Source organism: Megalobrama amblycephala, linkage group LG13 (genome assembly GCF_018812025.1).
Source record: "Megalobrama amblycephala isolate DHTTF-2021 linkage group LG13, ASM1881202v1, whole genome shotgun sequence".
Classification (NCBI taxonomy): domain Eukaryota; kingdom Metazoa; phylum Chordata; class Actinopteri; order Cypriniformes; family Xenocyprididae; genus Megalobrama; species Megalobrama amblycephala.
In genome coordinates this window covers 32,799,710-32,826,790 of record NC_063056.1, presented here as the reverse complement: position 1 = coordinate 32,826,790, position 27,081 = coordinate 32,799,710, and the positions used below count along the sequence as shown (strand labels likewise).

The following is a 27,081-nucleotide window of genomic DNA, read 5'->3' as shown; positions in this document are numbered from 1 at the left end:
TTGGGTAGCCTATATAAAGGGATGGATTGTGTGTGTGTGTGTGTGTGTGTGTGTGTGTGTGTGTGAGAGAGCGAGAGAGAGAGAGAGAGAGAGAGAGAGAGAGAGAGTCTGGTGGTCACTCATCCAATACTACAATAACATAAATAATTTAATGAATAATGCCTATTTTACTACTCTTTAAATCAATCAATAAAAACGTTCAAGGTACAGTAGCCCCGATTTTTTTTTTTGTACTCATCTGAATTTATTTAAAAAGTTACATAGTGAAAGTGTAGCATTAAGACTAAGTGATCCAGGAAAATATCAAAAATAAACAACGAACACACACGGTAGATTTAAGACAACAGAAACAGTTATTACCTTTATTGCTTTATTAAACAACTTCGTCATTACAAAAGACAACTCTCCCGTTGTTTGTATATCATACAAATGCAACGTATCGCCTACATTTTAAATCTTGATTTGGCCAGTTCACAAGGGAAATTGAACGGAGCAGAATTCTGAAATAGTACATGTACATTGTGCAGACAGAAGCTCAGAACACCACGGCAGCAATACTTGTTCAGAGTCCTACTGTGAGGCTTATACAGGAAGATACTATTGGTGTATCAGAAAACTATCTTCCAGATATTCAATATTACTCCCACCCACAGATTCCAACCTTAATTCATCAAATTTAACAAGCAACTTGCTGCAAAAGTATACAATCTACTGATTTACAAGTCATAGAGTGCCTTCACATATAGTAGTCAGAGGTATTTCATTTTCATTGTGGGATTTATGAAGCGCTGTGTGAGCATGAGGACAGTGAGCTAGTTCACTAATGCAAGTAAACTACTAATTTCAAATGAACTACGCTTAGTAACTCAAAAGAATATATAAAAACAACATAATAAAATAAATGACAATTGCTCTGTTGGAGTATTATAAATATTGCAAAAAAGGGTCTTCAACATCTGTAGCTTTTAAAATGTTTTCAGCTTGAAAAAAAAAAAAAAAAAAATGGCATAAACAGAGGGGGGCTGCACTTTTTTTCTGTCCAGTGTAAAATTAAAAGACATTTCTCATAAAATAAACAGCAAAAAGGAGGCCATGTGATCTTGAAGCACTGAAGAGATTAAGTAGTGTGGGAAAAGAGTGCAAAAAAGTTTCCTGAGACTGCTCTAGATTAAATAAGTTGTTGCCAGGCCTACAGCCGTGATGGTAAGCCTACCTAAAGTGCACATTAACACCAGTTACAGAAGAGGAAAGAAATGACAGGCCAACAACACTGCAGCAATCCTTCTGCCCATCGCCTCCGCATACTTGACCAGACCGTTAATAAATTAGTTGATTAACACATTGTACAAATCAAAAGTACTAACAATACAAAACACTATTTCATAACACTAAAAAAGAAACAATGTAAACATGAAAAAATGGGGGCAAAAATGATATCGCTTTTAGCTTTATAACACAATCTGGAACAATTTACATCGTTCTCGTTTTAATCTTCCTGACGTGCTATTTATTTTCAGAGTGACTGCAGTTCTCATTCTGTGCTATGGACTGTTTTAATATAGTATGTGTACATAAATCATCAAGCTATCTGTCAGACCATCAGTGGGAATGACATTTTTACAATTAAAGTACAATAATACTTTATTTTTCATTCAGGTTTAATACGTCCTACATGTGACATTTTAAAGTGTTTGCTTTGCACGTTCTTTTTCCAAAAACAGTTTGGAAGGTCAGTCATGCAGCTGAATGTCACCACCTTTGGTCTCGAGACATTTTCTCATATGTGCATTTATTTCTTTTAAAAAGCAGCACTCTGCAACAAACAGCATTTTAATGTACTGAAAAGAAAATCATCTAAAGAGATTTAATCGAAAACTGCGGTACCGTGAAAAACAGGATTTTTGCATGTAAAAGTAATTCTAAAAGACTTTGTCTTTATATCTAGAGAAAAATAAAATAAGAAAATTAAATAAAAATCAAAGATGAAACTAAGAGGCTGGGTTCTTCATATCATACCCTATATGTCTGAAAACGTGGTGCTTTATTCATATTAAAAACAAATTGTACAAAATAAAAAAGGGCTTGTTGGTGTGGTTAAAAATAGAAACTGAGATAAATATACCTGGAACTCATTTCTCAGCCCTCTATCGGGCACGTCTACCTTTGGCTTGACTTAGGCAGGTTGGTAGGGCACACAGAACAGAGCAACACTGTTACAAACTAGAGGACTCTGGGAAGGGCCCTGCATGTGTGTCCACAGTGAGCTCTCTCTCATATTGACGTCTCCGCATCCACACATTTATCCCCATGCTCGTCTTCCACATTGATCTTAATGCTAGCCGTCTTCTCGTCACTGTAACATAAAGAGAAAAGATGAAGGGAAAATTTCTCAGTAAAAGTCGCTTAGCACAACTTTCCCTGAATGTTATTATCACCATACTAGCAACATACAGTATCACATTAAAAATGAAGCACAAAAATTCTCTCATACATCAGAAACGTGCAAAAGCATATCCAGCACACACACAGGCATTCTTTTTAAACGATGGATAAAGGCCTGGTCACATGAAAACAAATGCATCTAAACAGAACATTTAAAAGTCTATATATCGTCACCATGGAATTATAAGGTTCTATCTGACATTTTTGTCAAAATTGAGTTATTCACATATTCTTATTCTGACACAACTTACTTACATTATGTGATGTTTAAAAAAAAAAAAAACATGTACATTTTGGTACTTTTTTTTTTTTAGAAAACAAAAAGGTTCTATTTACAAAGGGGTACAAAATGCAAAAAAATTGAAACTATATAATTTTATATAAATATAATAACTAATAAGGCTTAATAACTTCTATATATAAAAAAATATATATTTAAAAAAACACTTTCATAAAAATAATATAAATATAATGTAATGTAAACTTATTAAAAACATTTATTCACAATTTTTAAAAATATACTTTCATAAAATTATATAATTATATAAACAAATTATATATAAATAATTTAATATAATATTTAATTTAATTAATTAAATTAATTATAAAAAAATCAAATAATTAACAAAATAAGGCTTAACTTTCATAAATATAAAAAATATACTTTCATAAAATATATAAATTATGTGTGTGTGTGTGTGTGTGTGTGTGTGTGTATATATAAAATAATAAATTTATTTACATAACAAAATAACAAAGTAATATATATATATATATATATATAACTTTTATAAATTATATATATATATATATATATATATATATATATATATATATATATATAATTAAATATAAAATTAAATTATTTATTTAATAAAAAAAAAATACTTTCATAAAATATATAAATTATATATATAATTTAATATGAAGATAGTATTAAATACATTTATTTACAATTTTTAATATACTTTCATAAAATATATAAATTATATATATATATATATATATATATATATATATATATATATATATATATATATATATATATATATATATATATATATATATATAAAATTTAATATAAATATAATATTTAATTAATTAAAAATTACAGAATAATTAACAAAATAAGGCTTAACTTTTATAATTATACATCTATTTTTTTCTTTTAAAAAAACTTTCATAAAATATATAAATAATTGTGTATATATTATTATATAAATATAATATTAAATTAATTTATTTAAAAATACATAAAATAATTAAAACAAGGCTTGACAACTAATAAGGCTTTTATAAATATAACTTATAAGTATAAAATAAATATATTTTTATAAAATATATACATTTTATATAAAACATTATTGTTACAAATGAGGCCATGTTTTTTATTTTATTCCTTTACTACAACAACAACAAAAAAATATTTAGATTATTTATATTTTGCATGAAGGACTTAAAATAATACTGTACATTAAGCATCATTTGTATAAAAAAAAAAAATGCAACAATATACATTAAAATAAAACTGTGGATGAACAGGGCTTTACCGTTTCAAATATACAGGTCTACAGCTTAACATCTATACAAGGAAACAGGCTGTGCATTGAAGCATTGAGAGGAAGCAGAGTATTATGATGTGAGAAGTGTTTTAAAGCAGGGATGAGGTTAGAGGAACAATGGCTACCTGGCACTATGTTTCAATAGTTTGGCACTGTCAGAGCTCATGGCAACAGCTCTCCACACAGCAGTTTTGGCCATCTCATCAGATATGTTAACCACAGAGGGGTCAATGCTGCAGAGAAGACACATCAGAGCACTTATGGCTGGTCGGCCACACTTGAACACACTCTTATCTCTTTCTGTTCACCAGCACTGTGCTTGATGGCCATTTGATTAATAAAGCATGAAAAAAAAAAAAAACATCAGATATACCAAAGACACACTTTCCCAGCAAAGACCCTGCGTGTTATTTCAGAGGTGAGCATTTAATGTTGCCGTGATGAGGTTCGTGAGCATTATGTCATGTTAGTAATTAAAGCATGTTTGACTCATCTCCACCAGCAGATAGATAAAAATGTACTTGCTCCCTTGCTGAAACCCAAACATCAACCTCTTGGAATTGTTTTTCTTCTGTAAGAATCGTCTATCGGATCTGGATTAGATAAAGTAACTACAAAAAGGACACTAAGCAGATATGAGACAAAATGGACCGAACTTCCCAAACTACAAAAAAAAATTAATAATAATAATAATAATAAAATAAATAAATATCAATCCTTGGATTTTCAAAGCTAAATCACATTCACAGGGCAACCTAAAACAAAACTAGTGGTTTAATTATAATACCAAACTACACTACCGTTTAAACATTTTGGGTCAGTAAGAAGTCTCTTATTCTCGCCAATTGTGTATAATCATCAAGGAGGAAACCTCTGGTCTGAGCACAGGTTTGATATAGGGGGATATCATTTTAATAATGATGTTACATAATCATATAAAGTATCATACCACATAATTGCACAATTGCCCAGTCAGAATTAAGAAATCCAGAGAGCCATGCAACGATGTGGATTACTTTGGCCTTGAGAGTAAATTTACATAACTTGACTTCAACTGTCATTTGAATGTTAAACAAAAGTCACTGCTCTAATATTAATGCCTCTAATAATAACGTCATGAGAGTTAGCCCTCCGACATGGAGTCAAATGCTCTTGAAACCTGTTAGTGAAGCCTAACAAGTGTATTGTTCAATGAGATGGCCCTGGTTAATTGGTTGAGATATTGCTGAGCACTGGTTTACACATGGAATGTCGATTACTGAGCATTCAATGTAAATCATAAGCAACAATCATCATCTGAAGCTGTTCTGCATTGGGAAAGGATGAGCTAAATGAGGTGCACCACTGTTAACCAATGCAGAGCTGCCAGAAGAAGATTTAGACTCGAAACCATGCACTCACACAGTGATGTGCAAACTACTCTGTGTTAATCAAATGTAAGTGATGATTAACACCGTGAGCTGGGGCGAATTCCAATCGGAAGTGAGCATCCCTATGCCCTACTCACTCTGAAGGACTTTGGAGTCATAATGTGGCCGTTTGCAATGCACTTGGTGAAGTGAGCAGTGAAAGACAACGTAATTTCCTCATTATCTTTCTTATTATTGCTGTTAACTCTTTCCCAGCCAAAAACGGAATTTTCCGGGTTTCCATGTCTCTGGGATGCTATTAGGCATCTTCCGAATGAGTACAGAATCTCTGAACGAAAGCACAGATGAGGAAGGTGCAGAAACGACCGATCTCATATGCATGCACATGCATATGAAAAATAATGCGATCATCAACAATAACAGCATATAAATGAAAACTGCCTAATATTAATGTTACTGAGTGAAATGTCGATCCAGGAAGTGGTATAGGACTGTGCAAGCTTTGGGGGTTTTGATTGAAGCGATCTACTGCATCTATGCTTTGATCATCGCACTGAATATGATCCAGATGTAGTGTTTGATAAAAACGACATTTTCTCAGCTTTTTACTCAAAATGTCGCTTTTTTTTTATGAAACTTACCTATATTCAAGTGTTGATAAAAAAGAATGCTTGAAGCTAGACTAAAACAGGGTTGTTTTTTTTGGTTTTGTTTAAAAGTAAAGGCTCTGGGGTCTCATTTATAAAGCGTGCGTACGCATAAAACGGGGCTGGAAACGTGCGTACGCCAGTTCCCACGCAAAGGTTGTGATCTATAAAAACAAACTTGACGGGAGAATGTGCGCACCTTTAAGGAAACTTTGAGCCTTGCGTACGCACATTCTGGAGACAAAAGTGATATGAAGTGAGATCGTAGATGTGCTACTTTCGGTCACTTTTCCAGTGACACGCTGCTTTAATGAAAGCGAGGAGCGCTGGGAGCACAATAATTCCTCTTTAAACTAAACTGCAGATGTTATGACATAATATTTTTTCGAGAATGATGATCAGTGATGCACACTTAACTTTATGTGTGGTGATATTATGGAAGACACTGCTGGATTCGGTGGTCGAACGGTCCGTTGTCCAGTTTGAATAGGTCCAATAATAGCTTACTGTACAACCGCAGCTGCAGGAGGTGTTGATGTCGTGTGAAGGATCTTCAGACAATTACCATTTGAAGGATATAATTTGAGGAAAACGGTAAGATTTGCATGTTTTCTTTTTAAAATACTTTGTCAGTGACGCGCCGAGTCAGACAATTGTATTTACACTGCAATAAATAAGTAGGCCGATCTGTTTCCACTAAAAATAGTTTTAAACTTCCTAAAATATATGTTCACCTTATCAGCAAAACTGCATAAATTTGATTTGAATTGTTTAAAACTATTAAAATACTATCTGGCCAGTGGAAATGAATGAATCAACTCTATTCTAAAACCTTTATCTGAAGTATTTTATACAATTTTGTTTTTATGGATGTTTTGATATATTTATTCTAAAACAAAGAGGATATTGGATGATCTTTATCAATATAATGTGTGGCACAAATTGCATTTATAGTCCATATCTAATATTTTCCAATGTCTTGTACCTTTGACGGTGTTAACCGTGGTGTCACGTGGATGGGAATATGTATGTAAATGATATGCAGATGAGGTTATGCATAGTAAAACTAGGCGTCGTAAGCTCCATATATGGTGATTTCGGGGAGGAGACAGGGTGGAGATGCACGTACGCACAATCTTCCGCTGATTGGGATTTATAGGGATTTGTGCGCAGGTTCTGGCGTACGCATGGTTTTATAAATCAGATTTTTTTTGTGCGTACGCAGAATCTAGCTTTTGCGCGTACGTACAATTTTAGTAGGGATCCTACGCACAGTTTTATAAATGAGACCCCCTGTTCTTTATTTTGATGTATTGAGTGTTCAGATATTAATACAACAAAAAATTATCAAAAACGCTGGCGGTGGCTGGCAACTTTTTTAAAAAATGCTGGAGGGGAAAGAGTTAATATAATTTTTGGAAATAAATAAACATTTTATAAATTACATTTTTAAAATATGATATATATGTGAGTTTATTCCACTTTCAAATTTGCTATTTCTTCTTTGTAGTCACATTTAGCTAACGTATCTACTAACGTAACATTTCTTACCTATGAAACTCATTTAAACTTCATATGAAATGTATGACAGAAAAGTGTGTTATATATCACATACAAAACAACTTCAATTACTCTGTTTATACATTAACTTAAAATGAATCGCAAGGATTCATCACCCTGGGTCACATGAACAATAAAATTACTTCCTTGAAGTGACTATCAAATGCAGTGTTGCCAAGTCTGCAGTTTTCCCATGGAATTGGGCTACTTTAACACTGTTGCCGCGGGTTATTTTCCATGTCCACAGGTTGAATCGACCCCAAATAACATGATATTTAGCGCATGGAATGCGAATTTTACCAGGGAAACCCCGCCGAAAAACACGGACCCCCCATGAAACGTGATTGGGCTAGTTTTAAGTAGCCATTGGGCAGGTTTTGTTGTGAAAACCTGGCAACCCTGATCGCATTTACCCTTTGCTAACGGACTTGTGGAAAGGCCCTTCATGAAAGGATTCAGTTGTTCACTTTCGTTTGGAACAACCCTACAAATGATGTCTTCTTCCCGAAGTGCATTTTAAGAGCACAAAAACGCAGATTGGAATTCGCCCCTATAATGAGGGAGTATGCAGGAACCAGAACACAAGCAGGTCTGTGTGTAGACAAAAGACCAACCACTCCACTCGTATCTTCCTCGTATGAGGTGCCGGAGGCTACACTGTCAGATCTGTCTCAAAAGAAATGGGTCAAAACTTATTGAATGAGCCCTTAAATGAGACCAACACAGGTTGTTAAAAGAAATCCACACAAAGAAATGCCTTAGCTGCAGTATACAAGAGATCTGTGAAATTTTTAAGTATGTGATTTATGAACTGTCACCAACCTGACTTTAAGGGTCTTCACAGGGATTTCCAGGTGATCACCATCATAGGGGATCTCTATTCCTCCTCCTGCCTCCATCATGCGCTGTGCTTCCTGGGTAGACAGATTTTAACATGAAAGGACCTTATTAAAAAAAATCTAACAATATGGTGGAGGAAAATATTTGTGTGTTGATGAGCTTCAGAAATATTCTAAACCTGCTTATCATCAGGAGAAGTTAAACAACGCATCACATTGATGTTAAATGCATATGAAGAGGTATAGGAGAGCCATCTTTCAGTATAAATACTGATCAAGTACCTCTTTTGCTTTTTTCTTTTTGTCATCTTCTTTTTTCTTCTTGCTTTCGGGCATCAGGTCATCCAACCAGCTAAGCTCCCTCTTCGTAAAGCAGAAATCTAGAAGCTTTCGCACAAATACCAGAGCAAGAACCTACAAAAGACGAATACAAGAACTAAGTAAAAAGAAACATGCAACAATGGATGATGAGCAGTACAATTTGAATGAAGATTAACAAAAAAATGTTTCAAATATTTCAAAAATATTTCAAAATTTAATCTCAATGAGCATACAGAGACGGAATCCAATTTTTGTGCAGATTTTTGGGGAAAATCTGCAATAAACTTGGTAAAACGGAATGTACTGTGTACTAAAGCCTGTAGCCGAGAGCGTAATAAATTTGCTTACATTTTTAATGAACATTTAAATTATGAAAGCTATGCAAGTAATATGCAATAATGAGGTTATGCTGCATATATTCATGTCACTTTGAAAGTGATGTGTTGTGTCTTTTTCACATTGCAAGTCATTTTGACATTTAAATCAACAATATCTGATTATATACACTACAGAACTGTATTAGATTACAGTAGAAATCCTATTTCTCTACATCCAAAACCTTTTCTCAACTTCAACTCCCTATTGATAGGGCTCTAAGTGCGAGCGTTTCACTCGCATTTGTGACTAAACATAGATGTGTGTGAACTGTAAAATGTACTACGAGTCAGTGAGATTTTATGGAGAATTTTATATTTACCATCATAGGGAAGACCACCGCGGCAGCAGACGCTTTGATGACCCAAAGCAGCACCAGGCAGGTGAGCTGAACTATTGTGAATATATGAACCTTCCACAGTGGCACGTATCTCAGGTAGATCAGGTCAGGCTGGTGCTTTGCAGGCATCCCAAACAGCTTAATACGGTCAAAAAACTGCAGTACAATGAATACACAAACAACATTACCACAAATTCATCATAGTCTTAGATTGAGCCGCTTTAATGAAAAAAGACCATCAATCCTGTAGTGAAATAAAGTATTGTGAATATTAAAGTACACTAACCTGTATGCCTCTGAGTGAGGACACACCCATGTAGAGGAACACTCCATACAACACGGGCATTGGTATAAACTATAAAGAAATTAGAAAAAAGAAGGGAAAAATACTATTAACCCTGTAAAGCCTGACATTTGAAATAATAATCAGAATTTTTTGTTTAAATGAAAACGTTTATTAAACCTTATATATATATATATATATATATATATATATATATATATATATATATATATATATATATATATATATATATATATATATATACACACACAATTATTCAGACATTTTTGCTATATTTTCACTAGTGGGTGCAGCACACTATAGTTCATTTCTGTAAGTGAGGATATCAAAATAAAGTAAACTGACATATTATACCCAAAAATTCTTCATACAGTGGACTACCAGTAAAACTGATAAAAATTTGGAACCAAAAATTAGTAAAACATATTATTATTCAGACACTTTGACCTGAGCATGTTTTGTTTAAGTGTTATCTGACATAATTAAAAGTGTTATCTGACATTTTTTCCTGACACAGTTTAACTCTGATATCCTGTCATACTTTATTACCAAATGTTAAATGTTCAAGGTGTCTGAATAAATTTTGGTTTGACTGTAAATATATATACAGTATATATATATATATATATATATATATATATATATATATATATATATATATATATATATATATATATATATATATATATATATATATATATATATATATATACACACACACACACACACACACATATACACATACACATATATGCATATATATTAGGGGTGTGACGAGACAGGTATCTCACGAGACGAGACGAGACTCGAGATTGAGTTCACGAGACGAGACGAGACAAGATTTTTACACACTATTTTTAAGAAATCCTCAATGGCGAAATACATGACTAGAAAAAATATTCTGCAGGTGTCTTTAAAATGTTTTAACTAATCATCTTGTAATGAATGTAATTTCAGTTCTACTGAGTATAAATTATCATATGCAGTAAAAGACAACAACACTCAAGTACTGTAAAAGGTTTTGCCACTAACTCAACTGACTGGCTTCTCTTCTGTATGATTTCAGTCTCTTCAGACCTTACTGTACATGATTTATGAGCTTCTACAACTTTTGACCTCCTAACTGAAGTCCTTTCCTCAAACTGATCATAAAAACAGTATAAATAAAAATGGTAACACTTTACAATAAGGTCTCATTTATTAACATTAATTAACCAACATCAACTAACAATGAGCAATATATTTGCTACAGTATTTATTAATCTTTGTTTATGTTAGTTAATAGTCATTCATTGTTAGTTCATGATAGTTCACAGTGCATTAACTAATGTTAACAAATGAAACCTTATTGTTTGTGCTTAATAAGATTAAGAGAAAACTGTTATTCATTTTTTATGGTAATTACTTTACAATAAGTGCAACCAAAGTACAAATAAGACCATTTTTTTTCTTTGATACAGAGCTCAGAGGTTACAACTACGCTGCCCAGCCTAAGATAGCTTTCATATTGAGAGATATTTGCATTCATCAGGGAGCCGCTTTCAAAATGCGGGGTATTGAAATCGCGTTTGAATGCGCGCGCGCGTTTACTTTCACTTTTAGCGATCGCGCGTAACTCTGTAAATATGGAGCGGTGGCAACCGTTATCCAACTGAATTAAATGGTTTTTATTTAAATACAAAGCAAAATGACAGTGGAGGCGTAATGTAAACGAAGCGTGGCATATTCTTTCCTAATCATCCTAACACTCTGTCATGGCAACAACATCACGAGACTACTTTTCGCCTCGACGAGAAGTCTCGTCACATATTAGTCTCGCGAGATCTCGTGCCACGAGATCTCGTCACACCCCTAATATATATATATACATATACACACACACACATATACACATACACATATATGTATATATATATACATACATAAAATAATCAAAAATAAATTTGCTGCAGTTGCTGACATTTATATGGTAAATGTAAATCATTGAGATCTTTATAACAGTATAGCAGACTACTTTCATAAAATTTGATATATTTTGATATATCAAATGATTTTTCAAAAAAAAAAGAAAAAAAGTGATGGATAATCAAGTAAACCTACATTGCTTCAGTCCAGTAAGTGGACAAACACCTTTTAGAATTATACTAAAAGGACTTTTATTTGCTAAAAAATATGAACTGTCAATCAGAGGCTGCATTTACACTGCAAGTCTTAATGCACAGATCCGATCATTTGACCATATGTCGATGTTTTGGCCAGTGTGTTTACATTCACTTTAGACGCGACTGGTATCCGATATCTGTGTTTACATTACTTCCTGCCCCAAAATGATTGTCATTGATAGTTTTACATGCACATAGTAGACGCCTCGGGTTTTGAATGGCCGCTATTAAAAGTATTTATATATTTCATGTTGAGTGGCCATGATTACCTGTCAGAATGGATAAGTTGTCAGTGTCATGGATGTATTGCAGCGCAAAATCTGACTGAACAGATATAGACCGGAAAAAAAGGTAATTTGCGCTTGATATTTTATCTACAGTTATCAGTTTTAGAATTCCATTTTTTTTAATGAATTTGAGTGAGCAAGGGAGAGAGCGTGCGAGCGTGCGCGCGAGAGAGAAAGAGAGTAGCTACAGTGAAGTTTTTGGCTTATAAGAAAAACAACAACACTGCGGTCTCTTTTAAATGAACCAGGCAAAGGTTGAAATTCAGCTGCTGAATGTATGTGTGTGTGCGCAATTTCTTTCTAGAAAAATAGATAACGTTAGACATATAAAGTTCCCACCTCAATAATAAAGCTGCAAATTTTTAGTGCAAGTGCATACAAGCATGTCTGCTTCATAATACAACATTAAAGCTACCTTTTAGTGAGCAAACGTGTCGCCCTTGCCTTGTGGTGGCTTGGAATTCCAATGGGAATCAGATATGTGTGTTTAGACGTAGGTCACATGTCCAGAGAACGGATATGTATCGGATTTAAAACCACATTTGGAAGTGGCTCAGATCGGATGCGAAAAAAAATCGGATCTCGTGTGGATTTTTGTGTTTACAGGTGTGCAACTAATTCCGATCTGTGTCAGATGTGAGCAAAAGATTGGATTTTTTGTGCCAGTGTAAACGCAGCCAGAGGGTAGAAGGCATCTAGTAGATTGTGTACAACAGGTTTTTCAGCAAAGTTTTGATCATGTTGATAATTTAGAGGCCTTAGATTTTTTTGCTTCTCAAATACGATACAGTAGACTTTATATGATTTATAATTATTAAATAATTTTTAATATACTGAGCTTACCTTTAGAATAGATGTCATAAAGACAGAAAGACCCATGAGCACAAAGATCATGAACCCGGTAACCCTCTGCTCACGGATACCCAGGAACTTGGGCTGCTCTCCCGGAGCTGAACACTCCGACTCCACCTTCAGGCTGTTGACGTGAGAGATGGAGAGGACAGTGGCAGCGACGAACCAGGGCAAGCCCATCACAGAACACACTCCGAGCATCACAGCCACCACCAAAAGGTCAAGATGATACCCGCAGCCTTTCTGCAGCAGAACAGAACCATGAGCACCAGCACCACTGCAGTGCTCTGATAAGCTGGATCAGGTGTTGAACTGACCTTGAGCTTGTGTTCTTTACGGTTAATGATGACAGCGGTGATCTGCTGATCCATGAAGATGAGGATGGTGCACAGCAGGGCAGGGATGGCTGCTGCAATCAACGTCCATGTGGGGTTATCACCCAGAGGTGAAATCAGCCAGCCCCGATTCTTTGAGGTGGGCTACGGGACAGAAGAAAACACTTCATATTCATGTTCTTCTTTTTGTGATAAACATAAAATGTGATTTATTAGGGATGCACAACTTTTGTACCATATCGGTTATCAGCCTACATTAGAAACAGTTTAATTTATTGGCATCATTCGATATTGGATATTTCAGTGCACATGCTCCTTTCTCTTATTTTTACATTTAGATCACCTTTGCTGTGAATTAATGCTCAAATACAGTTAAAACACTAATAATTTAATAACACTGTTAAATCTTTTACAAATCTCTAAATGAATATCCATTTTTCATACAGTACATTATGTTGTGATGCCTAAATTCACCTAAAATTCAATGCCTAAATAATTGATTTTTGTTTTAAGTGCATTAATTTTTTTTTATTTATTTAGACAAAATCATCATCCCCATTTACAATGGGAATGAATATGTCACCAAAGCCAAAATAAACAGTATCCAAGAAACACATACTGATACTGTACACTAACGTTCAAAAGTTTGGGGTTGGTAAAATTTCTTAAAATTTTAAAATTCATAAAAAAAGTTACATTTATTTAAATACAGTAAAAACAGTAATATTGTGAAATATTCAGTGTCACATGATCCTTTAGAAATAATTCTAATATGCTGATTTGGTGCACAAGAAACATTTTTTTTTTTATCTATGTTAAAAACAGTTGTGCTACTTAATATTTATGTGGAAATTATGATACTTTTTTCAGAATTCTTTAATGAATAGAAAGTTCAAAAGAACAGCATTTCAATCATGTCAAGTCTCAGAATACTATTAGCATGTTACTGAATATGGCATTGTTAATGTATTTGGTCTTGGTAGACTAGATCTGCTACGTTGCTGCTGCTTTAGTGCAAGTATGGACTAGTGTTGTCACGATACCAAAATTTTGACTTCGATACGATACCCAACTTAAATATCACAATACCGATACTATGGCAAAAACCTAAAACAGCAGGAAAAGTAAATAAATAACATATGACAGAACTTCTTTCTTCACCAGTGTGCAGGCTGATAATTCTGGATTTGAGCTTCATTGCCATGAAGTTAGAGTTAGATTTAATATAATTTTTAATGTTTATTATTTTCATGCTCAATAAAATTATGAATTATTTGCCGTTATGCTTTTTTATATACATTTAGGTGTTTTTGACAGTAAGATTATTGTAAAAATTATATTACTGTAAATAATTAGAGCAATGCTATTAAAGCATAAATTGGTTTAAAATAACTGTATACTGTATACCCTTCACATATTTATGTATTTTTAAATTAATTTTATTTTTGCAACCAGATATCACTTATTAAACTTAAGACTCAATAATACACCTCTTTACGGAGTTCTGCTTGCACGAGTAAAATGAATAAATAACACTCATTTAATGTTTGAGAGCATAAACATAATGCTGGTATCACATTCACTAACCTGTCGCTCTTTAAATTCTTTGTACAAATCGGGATGTTTGACGGCAAGATGCTTTTGACTCCCTTCGCTTGCGTTATTTTGTAACATCTTTTGCAGACGGGCTTTGTGGTGTCTGTGGGCTTGCCCTGACTGTCGGCAATGTAAGCAAAATAATGCCATATTTCGCTTCGTGCATCTGCTTTCTCAACAATTTGTGGACGGTCTGCAAGAGCACCTGTATTTGCAACCATACCTCTCGTTTCGTCACCATAAAAGCCGTTGCGCAGTTGATAGGAATAAACGCACTCAATGTGCCTAAGAAGCAGCGCGCTGCACGCACACTGCCCTCTGCTGTCACACATTAGGAAATACAGCTGGCACTCAAAGTACCGCTACTAATAAAATGAAGAACCAGACCGTTTTTATAAGCAGGGTATCGCGATACCTTTCTAGTACCGGTGTATTGTGCAACACTAGTATGTACTTGCTGCTGCTAATGGATAAACAGACACGCTGCTGTGAGCATGTAAGATATGCTGCTGCCGCATAAACAGACGTACATAAATCCCATAGCAGATCTAGGCAGGTGGAGCTGGGGAGGTGGAGGGTTTCAGAGGAACTCTGATAGCGCACTCTAGCCCATTGTTGAGCAAGCAATCTCATTGGCTACAGGATCAGCAGAGACCAATCAGCTTGTGCCATGCGGTAATAATGCAGATTGCTTGTATGTAAAGGACCTATAAGCCTGTGCCCTCTAGAGTTTCACGACGGAACTAGATATTTATTTAAAATAGAAAACTTTTGTAACATTATAAATGTCTTTATGGTCACATTTAATCAATATAATTTTTCCTTGCTGAATAAATGTGTTAATTTCTTTTCTTTTCTTTTCTTTTTTTTTTTTAAATCTTACTGAACCCAAAATTAAACATTATTAAACTTTTGAGCATTATTGAAGATGACAATACTTGCATAAAAATATAACATGTAGTTCTTAGGCTTTATAGAAAAACATAGTTGGACAAGAGAGGTTAAATCAATAGTCAAAGCCCAGCATGATAACAGACAACAGAAACAGCTGGGGTGGTTTAGAGTCAACTACACCCCGCTTAGTGTGTTTTCTGTTTATTTTGTGCTGCTTACAGCAAATTTTGCCATTTTGCCTCTGTTCAAATGATGATAAACTCATTGCAACTCTTTTTGAAGCTGCAAAAGAAACGGCTCTGAGAAAAATTGATTCCAACTTTTCTTAGTAAAATAAACATGGACCAAATTTGGGGGAGTGGAAGGTCAAAAGTCCAAAAACCCTAAAACCAGCCAAACATTGAGTTTAACAACTCATCATATTACGATGAACAAAAACAAATGTATAATAGAAAATGACATTTATAGTACCTCAAAGGTATCTGGGACATGTAGTTTAGGAGAGGGGACGCCCACCAAGTAATCAACCAAGACCATAATCATGATGGTTAGAAAAACTGCAAAGTCACTGATGGAAGAGCGGACCTGTAGAGGACAGAAACTAACCATTAGAGTAAATGACACTGTATCAGCACATAATCACGCAGAGAAATGTCTCTACTAACCTTAGTGGGGAAATATCGTTTGGTTTTGAACTGCTTGAGGAAGGATGACAGGAAGAAAGTGGTGAAGAAGAGAATGACAGACCAGAACAATACATCAGGGATGTACGGGCCATTATGTCCACAAGCAGGACCCACAAACTCGCCATAGAGTATCTTGCAATCCTTTAAAGAGACAGAGAAAATAACAATTACAACAACAAATAATAAATAAAGATTTTAATTTATCTTGATATGGATACAAATGCAACTTAAAATTAAGGCTCTCAAAAGATTAAAGTGTTCCATATGTTTAGTAGGTAATATTTTGAACATGTTGAGCTTCGATGATCAAGAAATTCTATGGAACAAAAAATTGAAATTTTTTTACTTTCATTTTTAACTTTTATTTTATAAGTTCCATATGGTTTTATTTAGAAATTAATATGCTGTTAAGTAGTTGTTTTGTTATCATTTACTGATAAATGAGAGTTTGGCAACTGGACACCTTTTCTCCTGCCCTTATTCTGACCTTCCACCTTATTCTTATGTCTTTTGACATTAATAGTGTTTCTTTTCATGTTAAAAGACACTTCAACTGTAATCTGAAAAAAGAAATCCTTACTTTCACATTAAGTTCACTCCAGTCAATGGTCTCAGAAGTAAACCCTGACTGATTCCATGACTGTACCATTTCCTCTGTAGTATTGGCTGGAGGTGAACACTGACATCTGAGGGGAAAAAAGAAAGAAAGAATAAGAATTAAGGGGCCAAGTTTATTTTTAATCTAGCCCTGATTATACGGTCCATTTAAACACAAAGTTGAATACTTCCTTACGTGTAAAATGTGAGGTTGTCCAAATTGTCATGCATGTTGAAAGGGTACATCTCCCCCAGTTGGAAGAGTTTCTCCAAGGCCTCATAGATGAAAATGATGCAGATGAGAGCAGCGAAGGCTTCCTCTGTGAATCTTGTTATATAGCACACCAGAGAGCTGGCGTCTGTGGCAACCAGCAAAAGGCACAAGAAGGCCGTCCAAAGGCCAATGCTAGTGCGCAGAGGGAGGTAGGAAAGACCGTAGTCACTGAGGAGAGACAAACAGGCATGTTATATATTGCTCTGGATAAAGGTATCAGCTAAATTAATGTATATACATATTTTCTACTGGATTATTCATATAATCAGCCATGTGTTTTTCTTTACTTCAATATCAAGCCACGAAAAGTATGCAATTTTATATGTGCATTGCCGCACAAAAACACTATAAACAGTAGGATTAAACAAGTAGGATTAAAATGAGGCTATGCTGAACTTAAATGCGTCTTGTATCTCCAGAGACCTGCGGCAACTCTTTTCTGCACCAGTAGATGGCACCACAGTATGTAAGGTTTAAAAATCAGCATATCCTAATAGGAAACAATCGCTGACATCTGAACAGAGTTGTATTTACTGTAACTTTTTAAATGGTAGGGTAGCTGATGAAATGTCAAGCATTGACATGTCACACTTCATTTTAAACGTTTTTATACAATAGTTTGTTACAAGCCAATAATCTGGACAAACGGTGTCAAGAATGCTGATATTTCATATAAACATCTGGGTGCTGAACTTTCATTAAATCATGAGTTTGCCAGTGATATGAACTTAAGCAACCATGAATATTGCAATGATTTTATTTTCCTTTTTATATGGCCATTAAGTTTTCTAACGGCAGTTTCATTATCCTTCCTTGTTCTGTCTCTTAAGCTTATAATAGTGTTTTTGATTGAAACATCAGTAGAAAAAACAGTGTTAGAGTTGGTACTGTAAGCATGATTCAGTTCAAACTGTTCATCTTAACGAATCATTTCACAGAATGTAATACTTCAAAAAAATCTATATTTTATAAATAGTTAAAAAAAATCTTATATATATATATATTATATATATAAAAATAAACAGTCACTAATTGCCCTAGTTTCTTAGCACAAATTCTAAAATATGAGAATAATGCCTGAGGTACAGAAGTTGTGACACTACTGAAAGTAAGTCTCTCTCTCACCTGCAGAACTTAAAAAGAATTTTCTCAAAAACTAGAACTGGCCCAGTGCTGCCCAGGATAGTGAGAGGCTGACCAGCAAACAGAGAGAAGGCCACACCGGTCAGTGAAGCTCCAAACAGAGACTCAATGGCACTCTAAAACAAACACAGACAAAAGGGTTGTCATCAAACTGTGGGAGAGTTTCTAGCAAAGAATACAGCATTCTGTGGAAGTAGAAATTAAATATTTAAGGGCTACGCTCAATAACACTCTTGATTCCAGTGAATCTGAATCGTATTTAGACTAGTCTGTTCCACATGGAGCTTTAATCCTCCATTGATCTTTCCAGGGATAGCCAAGTCTACAAGTCTGACTCACTATGTTGTTTTTGGTGGCTTCCCCCAGAAGGCCTCCGAAGGTGATGACGGGGGACATGCAGGCGCAATAGAGGAAAAGAACAGAAGCTAAACACTGCAGGCTGAAAGCATCCTTCACATCGCTCCAGTAAAACGGAGCTTTCCGCTTCACATCTAGCACCAGACCCCCAAATATCCTGTGTGAGTAAAAAGAATAAAAAGAAATGACAAAAAAAAATTCAACCAGGTCATATTTACAAAAGCAGTGAGTTAAATAAATAATAATTTGAAGATGTCAACAAACAAAAATAATAATAGTTGTTGTTATTGTTATTTTTTATATGTACACACACTCAATTCTAATAAAATAAACATCACTGTTGGTTATGACAGTGGAGTTAACTATGTAAAGTCACTACATTCATGGAAATAAAATTAGGAAATGCATTTGAAAATTAAGGGCTTCTCATTTTGTCCTAATGGCTGTTAGGGTGTACTGTATTTCCAGAATGCTTTGGGGCTTAATGGACGGCTCTCTTACACAACCGTCTCTGGCCGGCCACTTAAGCTGCACATCAAAGGAGAGGCACCACTGTTAAATATACTGCCTTTATTCAATACCTCCGACATGAAAGGCTTACAAAATTTGCACCATAAAAACATTTTTACCCCCCTCCACCTAATGCGTGTTTAATAAGGTCCTCCTTCATCAAAAGAGACTTAAGTAAATCCGACATTACCCCCTTCTCTGTCTCTCTCCCTAACACTGTGTTCAGCAGGGTTCAGCTTTGAAACGCATTCATCTGCATGTCCTTAAAGTCCAGATATCTTAATGGCTTAATGCAAAAGCACAGCACGTCTAAGTATGTCATTTATATAAACCCATCAGCCATATTTAGGGCTTCATATATAACAGAATCTCTCCATTGTAATATATGCTTTAAGCGTCATATGAATCTAAAAACATACTTATTTTATTGATAACTCAAAAATAATATGGGTGATGTATGTAAAGAGTATGCAGTATATAAGTGGTGGAGCTCTGACCGTCCTGTCCTCTTGAGTTCAGGTCCAGTGTGGTGTTCCTCTTCATTGATAATCTCTGATAGTGGAGCAGAGCCATTAGGCATGGAAGGCATCTTCCTCTTCTCCTGCAGCCATGAAATTAAAACAACAAAATGTAAGAAAAGAGCCAGAAAGAGCAACAACAGCACCCTGTTAACCAGAGATTGAACCAACAACCTTCTGGTTATCACTTCTGAGCCGTAACCACTACTCTACAATGGCCCCAACTCGCAGGCGATGATTACCTGAGATGGAACGCTCTTTGGAGGCTCGATTCGTATCGTGGGGTCCCATTCTCCTGGAGGCAGTACTGTCACCTGGTCCAAGAACTCATCTATGCCAGACAGAAGGTCATTCCTGTCTTTGGCTTTGTAAGCTACATCATGAAAGATCTGTCACGATGTTAGAAAAGACATTAACGTGATTATGCAGACATAAATGGAGCTGCTGCAATCTTAAATGTATGATTATGAGTAAAGACAGTCTGAGCTTCCTTCAACATCATCTCTTACAATACAGATCAAAAGTTTAGGGTTTAATGTTTTTGAAAGAAGTCTCTTTTGCTCATCAAGGCTTCAATGATTTGATCAAAAATACAGTAAAAACAGTAATTGCGAAATATTATTTCAATTTAAAACAAATGTTTTCTATTTTAATATATTTTGAATGTGCAATTTATTCTTGTGAATGCAAAGCTGAATTTTCAGCATCATTACTCCAGTCTTCAGTCACATGATCCATCAGAAATCATTCTAATGTGCTGATTTGGTGCACAAGAAGCATTTCTTATTATTGTCAAATGTTAAAAAGTTGTGCTGCTTAATATTTTTGAGGAAACCATGATAACTTCTTTTTATATATATAATATATAGAAATACTGATATATAGAAAGTTCAAAGGAACATCATTTATTTGAAATAGAAATCTTTTGTAACATTGTCTTTACAGTCACTTTTGATCAATTTAATGCACAATGAATAAAAGTATTAATTTCTTTATTAAAAAAAAACAAAAAACGTACTGATCCCAAACTTTTGAACAGAAGTGTAGATTATAAACAACACTATAAAATGCTACTGAAGGTTTAAAGCAGGGTTAGTTTATCCTGATCTTTATAGACCTTTGTCAGGGTAGATGACATATTTAATTTGACGTGAATGAAAACGAGGCTGTGAGGTTCAAAAGTCTGTCCAATATGCTGAACTGCTGTGTAACTTGTCAATTGGTTAACTAAGGTCAGAGCCACAGCCTTGTGGGCAGCGCTCCCACATTTACTCTAAGTGCCAAGCACTTCATGGTGACCCGAGTTCGAGTCCCGACTCGTGGTCCTTTTCCGATCCTGTGCATCTCTCTCCTCCCCATCACTTCCTATCTCTCCATGACTGGCCTCTCCAATAATGGCAAAAATGCACAAAAATTATAACTTAAAAAAAAGTATTTCTACTAAGCAAAACATTAAAATATCTTCACAAAAATTTCCAGGATGCAAGACGCAAAGGTTGTGAAAATTAGACATTTATAATCTTAATCTTAAACTTATAATCTTAAAACAGTACAACTTCTTGAATGGACTGTACTTTATCTCTCACAGCATTGTATTCATTCAAATAAAATTACATTTACATTTATGCATTTGACAAATGCTTTTATTCAAAGAAACTTCCATTGTAATCAAGGTATACATCTTTTTTCATGCATTTTTTGGGAATTGAACCCATGACCTTGTCGTTGCTAGGGACATGCTCTACTGTTTGAGCTAAAGGAAACCAAGACTAAGAAATACAGCCATGTTCAAGGTAGATGTCTCACCTCATCTGTCATTAAAGTAGCTATAGACCTGCCAATCTCGTGGTATTGGCCCCCTTTACCGAAAGGCCCCAACAGCAAGAAGAGAAACCTGTAAATAAGTTGAGGAATTAAATAAAACTGCAGGAAAAGGTTGCAGAAAAGGCTTCACATACTATAAGAGACCTACTGAAGTCTCCCTGGAGTACAAAAGGTGTTATTTGTGTGCGTGTATGTAAATACAAGGGTTTTTAGGGGTGCTTGAGCACTACCTTGTTGGAACGGGAACTTCGGTCAGTCCAGTGAGAAGAACAGCAGGTGAGAGACGGATGAAGGCAATGATTGGACGCTCAAGGAAATCAACTTCCCCCACCAAAACATTTGAAGCCTCGGCGCCTGGAGGAATTTTCTTCATGAAATTCATGTCCACCTTAAGAGCACAGATAAGTAGAAGATCAGGTACATAGTGTTGACTTTAGACGTTCATGTGTTTCTTCATGGTATTGCTTTACTGGGAGTGTGCAGTTGAAGTAATGCTGCCTTCACGTGTTATCGGAGTTTCCTAGTTAAAAATTGGACATGAACACATTCTAAAGTAGTATTTACCACTGGGAAGCTCAGGGATAATTTTGATGCCCAAGATCCCAAGTTGGGCGTGCCATAAACTTTAAACATGGCGGAGGGGAGAACGACTGCTGCTGTGACTGGTATTCTTTATTAGTTTTTTCCACAACAGCTACATCGCCTTGTCTTGTTGTTAAAAAGTAGTGCATGTTTATATATATGAATAATCATTTGAAGCACATTGTATGTTTATACACAGCAAAAATAGCATGTTTTTGACCGAAATTCCAGAATTTTAGATAGGGCGCTTAATGTTTATATGGTTGTCAATTAATGGGATACTAAATATAGCCTATAATTTGGCTTTAATAAGTTTTTTCCAATAAACAGGCAAAAATAAATATCTCCTCTATGATTCTTGTTCTTTCCGACAAGGCACTTGAATGCTAAAAGCTCATAATCACAACTTCACAAGTGGGAATTAGGAAGTTTCCGATAGCACGTGAAGGCAGCATAAAGCCCAAAGTATACAGGGGTGGTCACACTACACATTTTGTTGTACTGACTTCCATTCATACGCATGCGAATATGTCAGACCGGAAACGCATGCTCATGCGAAAACAAAGCCACTTGAAGGCAAGCCTGCAAGGTTAGCAAAAAAAGCGTAACACCTGCACTGTGGTATGCAGGGAAGGAGACCAGAGGCTTTTTTTTTTTTTTTTTAGCCCACTGGCTAATCTTCAACAGGTTTGTTCTTAAACAAATTTTGGATTGATCTATTTTTTAAGTTTACACCAAAACAAATGCTGCTTTATAAGAGAAGTCATGGATAATTGGTATGATTCAGTTCACGGGACTTCTCATTCATTTCTATGGTATCTGCAAATAGTGATTGACTGTCGCACAACTCTGAACGAAATTCAATGATGTCAAGGCTGTAATGTGATTGGTTATCAAGGCACACGTGATCCAAGTTAGCTGTTACACTTCTCCAATGGTAGAGCCACAGACCCTCATATCTCCCAATAATAAGACCATCTCTGTGCAAAACGTTTAGCATTTCGCTACTTTCCAAAGAACTCTGACCTGTGAATTTGCATCACATGAAGACGTATGACCAGTAGAAGAGCAATACGTCATGGTTGACCTCATGGCTGAATTAAAAGAAAGCATATTTTTGCAAGTAGACTGTACATTTTTACATTTTGAATGTATTACTATTTGTTAAAACTAGTAAGTTTAATCTTTGCCCAGTGTCTGCGCTATTTTTCTCCAGAAGTTATGACTGATAAAAACGTCTTTGTATTCTTTGTATACTAAAGTTGCGGCTATCTCATAACCCCCTCACACAAGCACTTGTTAATGCGGGTGTCTATTGTTGTTGCGCTCTCTCATATTTTGTTGTTGTTCCGTTTCTTTAGTTTCATTTTCTACTGTGTGTTGCCACCTTGTTAATCAACTGATTAGTGCGAAACAAATTCAATGTGCATGTGGCGCGATCTGCGCGCACAGTACGTGTGTACTATTCTGGTGACAAAATTTGCATCACGAGCACTGTAAGCGGACACTCGCATACCGAAAACCAAAGTATACTTTGGGCTTTAAACCACATTCCACAGTATTACAAAAACCAGACCAGTAAATCACACTAGTCTAGTGATGGGATTCCTTATTTCTGGTATTCATGCAATAATTAAAATGTTTCAAAACTTCAGGAACTAAACTTCTGCCAATCTCTGTCTAAACCAGTTTAACATGGTTATCAATGAAACTTCACATGAACTATGAAACACAAAAATAAACCATGAAAAACAATTCTATGGTAAACTACTGACAATGAACAAAAACAACAATTACACAACCAGCTAATATACCAAACCACTGACATGTGAGAGAAAAGTGATATTTCACAATCCACAGGACAGCAGAATGTAGATCAGTTCAGTCTGGAGAAATGTTTTTTCTCTTAGCGAGTCACATTTTTCTAACCAGGATCAGTATTCATGGGAAGATGTCACCTAACTCCTAACAAAATAGGACATCATCTGAAGTTCAGGATCAATTGCAGAACCAAAACAAGCTATCAAATAAACCCAGGTACTTTTAACACCCAAAGAACATTAACTTCTTTCAAGACAGGTGGACATTCGTAGAAAAACAGGTTTCACTCTAGGGTTTCAGTTTTATTTTGAAACAAAGCTGTCATAATGAACAATGGCCGTGAGAATTTTTTTTCAAACCAATACTTCACTGTTTCAACAGTAACTTCAAGTAAAGTCCACAGATATTGGCTCACTTTATCACTTTTTGTCACCCTACTGGCTACAATAGCTGCAATGCAATACAGCATTAAATGTCTCAACGTTAATGAACATTTAAAAAAACATTTTAAATATTTAGTGAATATAAGTTGAGTAAATAAATATGTAGTAAAATAAGTATCAACACATTTGCAACATAAAATAATACTGAAAACACTTTAAAATAAGCTTTATATTCTTAACATTAGTTAATGTATTCGGTATCATAAAATAAATACTTTTACAGCACTTATTCTAGGTTTCATAGCATGCATTAATCTAGATGTATTATGAAAAAGAACAATTTAAAAATAAACAGCTCAAATTAACATTAAAAATTGGTTTCACTGCTTTATACCTAATGCATTAACTAATGTTAACAAATTAAAGTGTTACCATAATATTATATACCAGATTAAAAAAAAAAAAAAAAAAACTTCAGTCGACCACTATTTTGGATTCACTCCAAAACTAACCTGGGTTACCATCCCACTAGAATATTGTATAAAAAAAAAAATAAAAAAAAAATGACAGCCTGTCTGAAGGTCCCATATTTTGGACAGAACCATTGTGAAGTACTGCAACATCAAAACAGAAACATTGTTCCTTTTTCCAAGTCACTTCAAACATCATTTATCACGACACACAATACAGTAATCAAAACATGGTTAACCACTCAAGAAGACATCACAGAAGACCAGAGTCACAAACACAACCTCATGAAGCACTCGATGACGACACACTGGAAGAAATAATGATGTAGAGACTTACTGTAGGCCTTTTGCTGCCCCTTCCCAGAGAGCTGCAACTACAGTGAAAAGGGGATTGGCTGTCCTGATACCAACCAGACAGACATGGAGAGTGTTCAGTGTTCTGAATATATCTGCCATCTTGCCATGAGACTTTTATGTTCAGAACTCAGATCTCATACCACAGGTCATTTGATGCATATTAAAGGTGCTCTTAGGTACACTTAAAAATCTTTTTGCACCATTGTCCAAATAAAAAAGTATTCTCGTCGCTTCATAACATTAAGGTTGAACGACTGTAGTCACATGAACTGTTTTAAATATGTCTTTAGCAGCTTTCTGGGCATCTGAAAGTGTTAATTATCTTGCTGGCAATGGAGGCCTCACTGAGCCATCGGATTTTATCAAAAATATCTACATTTGTGTTCCAAAGATGAACGAAGGTCTTACGGGTGTGGAACGACATGAGGGTGAGTAATAAATGACACAATTTTCATTTTTGGGTGAACTAAACCTTTAAGAGCCAATATGGAATTTTGGCTGTTTTGGATAACTGATAATTATTTATATTTTAAAGCAGATAACAAGATAATGGCCTATATTAGATATAAATTCTCTGAGACTGATAACAAAAAACAAAACCTAGGGCTGAACAATTTTGAGGGAGAAAAAAAATGAAGTTGTGATTTTTTTCTGTTAAAAATTGCAATTTAAATTGTGATTAAAAATTGTCATTTTTAAGAGCTCCAGGTGTGCTGTGCTTGTTTGTAGAGCTGCACAATATATTGTAATTAATATTAATTATTATTATTATTATTATATAAAATAAAATAAATGTATTACTATTGTAATAACACTATTGTATTTTAAAATAAAAAAATAGAGTATCTAATAAAAATAATAATCATTTTATAGTACAACTGTAAAATTACAATACTAATATTTAAGTCTTAATTTCTTCATTTTCAAAGTTAAACCATCATGCTTTTATTTTGGCGGAAAACCACAGGGAACCCTTAATGCTATTTTCCTCTTGTTGCATCCCAACAGGGATGGTGAAATGGTTGGCACGTGTTGCTTTCCCAAATGAACAGTGTCGTACTCTGAAACGCACAGCGCATAAATTTATTTACATAAATCGCAGTCATATCACAATTTTATTGTGATTATTGTTCAGCTCTAAAAAACCCTTCACCATAAAAGTCCAAAAGTGCTTCAAATTATACAAAACATCATTCACAGTGCTTTTAAATATTAAAACAGGAAAAACAATCTTCCTTATCCCACAATTATTCAACAAACTTACTGGAATTAAGAAATGACACATGCCACGATTAAGTTTTTTGTATAAGAGTTAAATGACAATACGTAGGTGAACTGTTCAAGATCTTCTATTGTGTTCCAAAGCCAGGAGAGAACATGAGGAAACAAATGACATTTTTGTTGAACTATTCCTTTAAGTGACACCTCTCCACAACGTTTACAACAGAATGTGTCGCAGAGGAAGCTCACCTTACTAAAGTCCACAGTGCTGTTTTCCCGGCTGCCACCAGCGCCATTCATACGGCTTTCACTGTGCTTACTGTTGTCCAGGCTTCCCGGGGCTGACTGGGGGGATGCAAGGAGACCTGTTGAGACAAGAAAAAGAGGAAAGTGGTGGAAGAGGACAATTTTAGATGTATGTTTGTGACTCAGAACTTTAATATGCAGGGAAG

General features: G+C 34.9%; 1 protein-coding gene across 17 annotated transcripts in view; it reads right to left on the bottom strand.

Moving 5' to 3' along the window:
* Window positions 1–356: 356 nt before the first annotated feature.
* The window catches only part of slc4a7 (solute carrier family 4 member 7), a 55,478-nt gene continuing 28,753 nt past the window's right edge, over window positions 357–27,081 (bottom strand). For 10 of the 17 annotated variants that reach the window (XM_048153724.1, XM_048153721.1, XM_048153731.1 and 7 more), the window contains 20 exons: window positions 26,879–26,994; window positions 25,389–25,451; window positions 22,026–22,183; window positions 21,778–21,865; window positions 20,214–20,360; window positions 19,951–20,054; window positions 18,926–19,100; window positions 18,569–18,702; window positions 17,366–17,611; window positions 17,153–17,258; window positions 16,552–16,713; window positions 16,358–16,471; window positions 13,379–13,540; window positions 13,053–13,304; window positions 9,743–9,811; window positions 9,439–9,612; window positions 8,703–8,834; window positions 8,404–8,495; window positions 4,130–4,237; window positions 357–2,353 (listed from right to left, as the gene is read on the bottom strand). In XM_048153724.1, the coding sequence (XP_048009681.1) occupies window positions 2,272–2,353; window positions 4,130–4,237; window positions 8,404–8,495; window positions 8,703–8,834; window positions 9,439–9,612; window positions 9,743–9,811; window positions 13,053–13,304; window positions 13,379–13,540; window positions 16,358–16,471; window positions 16,552–16,713; window positions 17,153–17,258; window positions 17,366–17,611; window positions 18,569–18,702; window positions 18,926–19,100; window positions 19,951–20,054; window positions 20,214–20,360; window positions 21,778–21,865; window positions 22,026–22,183; window positions 25,389–25,451; window positions 26,879–26,994 (2,684 nt within the window). In that variant the 3' untranslated portion in view covers window positions 357–2,271. Of the gene's footprint in view, window positions 2,354–4,129; window positions 4,238–8,195; window positions 8,248–8,403; window positions 8,496–8,702; window positions 8,835–9,438; window positions 9,613–9,742; window positions 9,812–13,052; window positions 13,305–13,378; window positions 13,541–16,357; window positions 16,472–16,551; window positions 16,714–17,152; window positions 17,259–17,365; window positions 17,612–18,568; window positions 18,703–18,925; window positions 19,101–19,950; window positions 20,055–20,213; window positions 20,361–21,777; window positions 21,866–22,025; window positions 22,184–25,388; window positions 25,452–26,878; window positions 26,995–27,081 lie in introns of all 17 variants that reach the window. The other 7 variants (XM_048153725.1, XM_048153733.1, XM_048153732.1 and 4 more) reach the window with 4 other exon arrangements.